General features: G+C 45.6%; 1 protein-coding gene across 1 annotated transcript; it reads right to left on the bottom strand.

The window, feature by feature from the left end:
• Positions 1-785: 785 nt before the first annotated feature.
• Positions 786-1,493, bottom strand: LOC125542484 (non-specific lipid-transfer protein 4.1). Its single transcript, XM_048705537.1, has one exon. It carries the CDS (start codon positions 1,393-1,395, stop codon positions 1,048-1,050), a length of 348 nt encoding a protein of 115 aa, XP_048561494.1. The 5' UTR covers positions 1,396-1,493; the 3' UTR covers positions 786-1,047.
• Between the last annotated feature and the right edge of the window lie 5,661 nt (positions 1,494-7,154).

Below are 7,154 nucleotides of genomic sequence, written 5' to 3'. Positions count from 1 at the left end.
TCGTCGGTGCATTGAAGGCGAGCTTACCAAGATCAGCAAGGAGTGATCGCTTAACGACTGCTTCACTAACACCGGTCGTGGCAGTGGCTGCAGCGGCCCTCCACACGGCACAACAGGAGGTGGAGCGGCTCCTCCACGAGTGGCAGGCAGCGGCCCCGGACAAGGCAGCCGCGGCCCTCCTGCGTTGTTCCGCCCCTGGAGGGACGATGATGACGACGGCGACGACGGAGACGTCGGTATGGCAGGGCCGGGTGGCCACGTGTATGAGGTGGTCGTCCGGTATAGGGTTTCGGTTTCCTTTCTTGATTTTCAGTTAAACGGTCAAATATCGACCTTTTTATGTAAATTATATCCGTACTTGAATGAAATCCGTCCGGTTTGACCAAATATCATGAGGTTGGTTTGAATGGTTGGTCGGATGTATGCGGCTAGCATTGGATGGCGTCCTCCTACATTCGTGTCTGCGGACTAGTCCCTGACCCAAGACCACGGACGGGTGCGAGAAGAATTTTGCTGGTTGCCGTTGAAGATGCCCTTATAATTAACAGCAATGCTATACGGACGACAAAGACAGACGATTCATGCACGACGGTGAAATCCAGCCGCGCATGCATGTGTACAGGAGAGCTAATGGCCGCCCAATTTTTAATCGTCTTCACATCGTCTACACTTTTGTCGTCCGTACAGCATTTCCGTATAATTAAACACCGTAAGAGGTCCTATGCAGTCACTTTATTTTCATCATCTCTTACGGTTGTCATGTGGAGTAAAATACCGGAAAGAAATAATTATAAGTACAATCCATATACTGAAAGTGTACATGGTACAACGTACGATAAAGTCTCGTGCCTCCTCAAAGGGAGTGAAAGTAAAAAACAACAATAGTACGACAGTGGCCGGCCATGCAGAGCTGGGTCAGCGTACGCACTCCTTTCTCCCTCACACGGAGATCAGATCAGAGCGTTTATTCATATGTATTTGTGACCTCAGCATACTCAGCAACGACGGATGGCGCTATATGCGGCAGCCATGGTGGGCAGTGGTCGATTAGCGAATAGTAGAGCAGTCGAGGGAAGGGCTGATGGCGTATGGGATGCTGACGCTGCACTTGGAGGGGATGTCGGCCGCCTTGCCAGCGTTGAGCCCACCAGCAACGCTCTTGATGCAGTTGCATGTCATTTTCTTGTCGGCAGTGCTCCGCACTGCGCCGGCAAGTCTCCTGACGCCGCTGCAGCAGGCCGCAGACGGGTTGGCGCCGTTGCCGCGGGCATAGGAGATGCAGGGGCTCAAGGCCGAGTTCACCTGACTGCATGAGATGGCCGCGTCGGTGCCTATGAGGAGCATTGCCGCCACTAGGGCAACCAGCACAACCTGAGCAACTGCAGCACGGGCCATCTCGATCTAGCTAGCAATAGTAGTGGTGGTGAGCTCAGCTGTAGAAGATGAGATAACTAGATTTTCAAAGTGATTATACTGGTGATGAGTTTCGTAGGGGGGCGCATGGGCTTAAATAGGGCTTCAAACCAACATGGTAATACCACCTATTGTGTCCAGATGGATAAATCCGGTTAGTGAGAGTCAGCACATAAATTTTGGTTGTTGGATGTTGGAATTGGTTGATGGATATATTAATGCGTTTTGGAGATGATTGGATGTTGTATTCGGCAGCTGATGGATGGACCAGGCATGCATGTGTGCATTCTTTCAGTCCAGTGTGGTTGATTCGTGGCTTCGTGCACGGCTGATTAATAGCGACATGTACTCTCAAAATCACCGATCCTGGAGTAGTTGATCAATAAGTTCGTGAACTAGACTAGTGAACTACACCATATGATGACGCAGGTGGTCCTGCAGTGTCGGCGATCGAGTACCTTGCCCTACATTGTCCCCTTGTTACAGTTTAACATTCATTGATGCCATATCAAGAGCTACATTTTAACTAGAGTAGTACTCCTTCCGTTTTTATTTAGTCCGCGTATTAGCTTTGGTCAAAGTCAAACTTTGTAAACTTTGACCAAATTTATAAACAAAAATATAACATATACGATTAGAAATCAATACCATTAAATTTTTATTGAATGTGCTTTCACATCATATAAATTTGTTATGGTCAATATTTATATTGTTCTCTACAAATTTGGTCAAACTTTATGAAATTTGATTTTAGTCAACTCTAATATGCAGAGTAAATAAAAATGAAGGGAGTATTGATTTAGATTATATGAAGACAGTATCTTTCAGGTAAATTTGCCGTGTATTATGATGCTGTCAAGTATTGCGTCCACAGATATAAATCTGATTCGTGTGAGCCAATGCATAAATTGTGGTCGCTGGATGTTGGAATCGGTTGCGGGGTATTAATTAATTTTGGAGACGGTTCGATGTTGGGCTCGGCGGATGGATCGACCAAGCATGCCTAGCGGTGGAGTATGCTTGATTAGTGCGTGCAGAGAAGATTAGTAACGCCATGTCCTCTCACAATGATCGACCGTGGAGTCTTTGGGTGCATTAACTTGGTGAGCTTGGCGAGTGAACTATACCAATCTGTTGGTGCATGTGTCCAGGGCGTCAGTCGGGCCTCAGGGGCCAATGGTGCCGGTTCGTTTGACCCCTTTGGTCTCGATTCCAAACACTATTCCGGACCAATAGGCCTCGCTCTTGGCCCGCATCCTTTGGTCACGGTTGGTGACTGGAACCGGGACAAATGTGGTCCTTTAGTCCCGGTTCTAATCACAAACCGGGACCAAAGGGAAGCCTATATATACCCCTTGCCCGTGAGCAGAGCAGTGCACTGCTCTGTTTTTTTGGCCGGCCATGGGAGTACTTTGTGGTGCTCTAACTCACCTCCTATGCACATGAGGTGTTTGATGAAACGCCCGAGGTACACTTGTGCTTTCTTCTCCCGGATCTCCTTATCGAAACTACATTTTCCTCAAGATTTGTCTAGGTTTGGCGGTCCGTCCTGTCCCGTCTCCATCCTCACCGCCGTCGATCGCTCGCGCCGATCTGGTCGCCGGCACCACCGTGGTGAGCCTCTTGTTCTTTTCTTCTTTCTAAAAGAAAAAAAGTTCTTACTTGTATGATTTAGATAGATACTTGTGTAATTTTCTTACTTCTATTATTGTTTGTTATTACATAGTGCGATGGTTTTGGTATTCGCCTCCGTCGGCCCTCGTCCTGTCTATGATTCAGATGTGGTATATATTATCTTTTATAACTATTTGGTTCATTTAGTGTTTATGACAATTATGCTGACCAACGTGACATAGCTTTTTTTTCTCTAGGAGGTATGTGAACCGGAAATTCCAACCGACCCTATTGTCGAGAGGTTAAATTTAATTGAAGAAAAAAACAATTACTTGAAGGAAAAAAAAATGGAGGAGGAGAAGATGATATTGGACTTGCATGTTGCGGATGTCGTCGATTATCACAAGATCAAGATAGATGCAATACACTTGAAGATAAGAAAATATGTCATTCATACTGAGACTTGGTATCATTATGTCGTTGGATCAATTGTTACCTTAGTTGCGATTATGATCGCATTTGTAGTTGCATTGAAATATTTTAGATAGTTTCAATGTATGGTTTAATTAGATGCTCTTGAGAGCTATATGTTGTTCAATTAGAACTATGTATGTACTCTGGTTTTAATGTGATGATGAACTTCTATTAATTTGGCCACTTTTGTATTCATGATGTTCTATAATCGTTTTTGACAAACTTAATTATATATAATGCACGCAGACGAACCGACAATGGATGTATGGTAACAGACGCACCTCCGAGTACATTAAGGGCGTGCATAATTTTCTCGAAGTGGCTGAGGCAAACAAGCAAAATGGTTTTATGTGTTGTCCATGCCCTATATGTGGTAATACGAAGTCTTACTATGACCGAAAAATACTTCACACCCACCTGCTTTATAAGGGTTTCATGCCACACTATAATGTTTGGACCATGCATGAAGAAAGAGGGGTTATGATGGACGACAACGAAGAAGAAGAGGATGATGACAACTATGTGCCTCCTGAATACGGTGATGCTGCAACGGGGGAAGCTGAAGATCAAGAGGAACCAGATGATGTGATCGATGATGATCTTTGTTGGGTCATTGTTGATGCAAAGAGACAATGCGAAAGTGAAAAGGAAAAGTTGAAGTTCGATCGCATGTTTTTTTGACTAAATACTGTGAGGCTAAAGCCCCACAACCCTTTATTCAAAACCTCCACCACAAATTCTAGCACAGTCTCTACAAATTAAATATGTACATAAGCTAAGAAAACTAGGCTAACTAAGAGCTAGAGCTTACCTATTTACATGCAATTAATTACAAACAAAATGATTACAACTAGCAATATGATCAACATCATTGCAATGGACAATATAGTCCAAAGTGGACGCATTAGGATATTTAAAGTAGTGCTTTAATCCATTGCAGCAATAGTGGTTTCACATCAGCCTTCATTCTGTGGGAGTGTAAAGTTATATCATGAATGAACTTGGCCTTCCATGCTCCAAAAGTAGGCCTGATGTGCCTAGAGATTTTGTCATTCCTTGTAGTCCATATACTCCATGTAGCCAGAAACACTACCTCAAAGAAGAAGGGTTGTCGAAAGCCTCTTTTGGCAACCAGAATGCATTTTATGATGGACATCCCACCATGCCACTGTATTTGTAGATAATTTCATACTCTGGTACTGAAGTTGCACTTAAAGAATAGGTGATCTATGTCCTCATGCAGGTGTGCAACACACATTACGTAGGTTATCATCATCCTCAGGTCTCCAATGTCTTTTGAGTAGCATATCTCTTGTGTTTAGGCGATCATTGAGCATTAGCCATGCAAAGACTTTGATTTTCATGATGCATTTTCACTTCCAGATCCACTTGGAAGGGTCATCATCTGGCAATGTGGAGTGCATGAGAACATAGTAGCTTTTGGCAGAATAACTACCTTTTCTAGGAATCCATGACCAGGAATTAGATGCAGTGGGATCTCTCTCTAAAGCTCGAATGTCAAACTACAAGGTTTGAAGTTCCTCCATTTCCTCGGGGGACAATGGAAGTTGAAATTATGCTTGTATGTACAAATCCTCTATGAAATCTCTAACTGAGATTTTATCATCCATGGTGAAGGAGAATAGCCGTGGAAATCTCTCTTTCACTGGGATGGAGCGCCCATTGAGAAACCATGAATCATGCCAGAAAAGTGCAGTGTCACCAGAATTAACTGTGATAGTCAAATTTTCTCTATAGACATCATTAATCTTCGTAATATATCTCCACCATGAGGATCCACATTGAACTGTTGCATGTGGAACAACACCATTATAATAGGTGTCCCATATCAATGACACCCATGGGATATCTTCCTTGTTGTAGAATTGGTGGAGGTGCTTAGTGAGGAGGGCTCTGTTCTGGATCGAAAGGTTAATAATACCCATGCCACCCTTATCCTTAAGTCCGCGGATTTCGAGAAAAATGCAAATGGGCTTTAAATTCCACCATAATATATAAACTGGCTATATAGACGCTACAACATTATTTCACCCAGCCCACCAAATATACTAAAAAACAAATGGACTGGCTGACATGTGCGCCAGTTGGTCGAAGCCTAAGCACTTTCGCAAAAAATAAATATACAAAGGATGAATCCTAAGGAAGGCTTTGTATTTACATCCAACGACCGACATTCCTCAACTCGTCTTCTTCCCCCAGCGCTGCCGGGACCGCCTGCTCTAGACTCCGCCATCTAGCGCGCTATTTTGGCGCCTCGCAGTGAAACGCTACCCCACCGAAGGCCAGGACACCCCTCCACTCCTCCACACCGCTAGTTATTATCTGTCGAGTGTAGGCCCACCGCGCACCCGAACCAGTCAAGTTTCCCACTCCTCTCCGTCTGCGACTCCACTATCGCGTCTTGCCCATCTCTAGGGCTTTCCAATCTAGGGCCTCGCCGTCGTCCACCGGCCTTGGTGCGCTCTGCACTGTGTGGTCAATATGGTCAACAAACAAGAGTCATTGGAAGATGACTGTACGTGGAGAGCCTAACAGTGGGGACGCACCGCGCCCATGGACGCATGCATGCAACTGCATCCTTTTTACCTTAAAAATAATGTTTTCTCCCCCTGACAACTGGGACCCACCAGCTACATCTTCGCACGCAAGAAATTGCGTCCTTATTACGGGCAAAAAATGATTCTTCCCCCTGACACTTGGGACCAACCAGCTATATCTTCGCACGCAAGGAAGTGCATCCTTATCCTCCTTGGCAGTTGGGACGCACATGGTCGAAGCGTACATAGCGTTGTTTGTGTACATACCGGTCGATCGATCTGTCTGCCACGATGAATCGTGGTCGAGTAAGGAGCGGTAGTAGTTCATGCAGTCTAGTCAAAATCATGTACACATACGTACAACCAGATGCCAAGAAATACGGTCATGTACGTACATACGGGCGGGGTCTCGAACGCGTGCTTGCGCATACGTACGGCTAGGGCTCCTGTACATGGAGAGGCAAAGGACGGCAGCAATGACATCCTGTTCATCAGAAGCCAACCGGTTGGTTCGGAATGAAGAAACTGCGTCATGTTCATGGGAGGTGACAGAATGCGTCGTATTCATCGGGAGGCAACGAAATACATGGTGTTCGTCGGAAGCCAATCGGCTTGGTCGGAACAGCCGAAATGAGGTCTGACATACCACAGAATGGAGGAAACTGTCCTTCCGTTCAACAGCGTACGATCGAAATGGGGCCTTGTTCATAGGGAATGGTCTAGCGTACCGCAAAATGGAGGAAATGGAATTGTGTTCGATCGCGTATGGTCGAAAGATGCTCCTGTTCATCCACCCCCAACCGGCTGGGGTGCGGCGGCCTCCTCGGGGTCCTATTCATCCAGCGGCAACGACCTACTACCACGGGGTCCTGTTCATCCAACCCCCACCGGAACTGTTCATCCAACCCCCAACAACGCTCACTGTTCATCAAGAGGCAGCAGGTTTATCAGCTTCAGTTAGCAGCAGTAGTGAAGGAATCACTCGATCAGGTTCAGTTAAAAACCCGGGATCAATCGATCGCTCGGGTTCAGTAATGCGTAGCCAGTGCAATCACTCAGATTCAGTAAATGAACGGCTTGCTCGGGTTCATTTAG

Source organism: Triticum urartu, chromosome 3A (assembly GCF_056163025.1).
Source record: "Triticum urartu cultivar PI428250 chromosome 3A, HENAU_Tu73, whole genome shotgun sequence".
Classification (NCBI taxonomy): domain Eukaryota; kingdom Viridiplantae; phylum Streptophyta; class Magnoliopsida; order Poales; family Poaceae; genus Triticum; species Triticum urartu.
This window is presented reverse-complemented; position numbering and strand designations above follow the sequence as displayed.

What these genes read in the sequence shown, in the direction of transcription:
- LOC125542484 (XM_048705537.1), bottom strand. Translation starts at nt 1,395, where the DNA reads ATGGCCCGTGCTGCAGTTGCTCAGGTTGTGCTGGTTGCCCTAGTGGCG.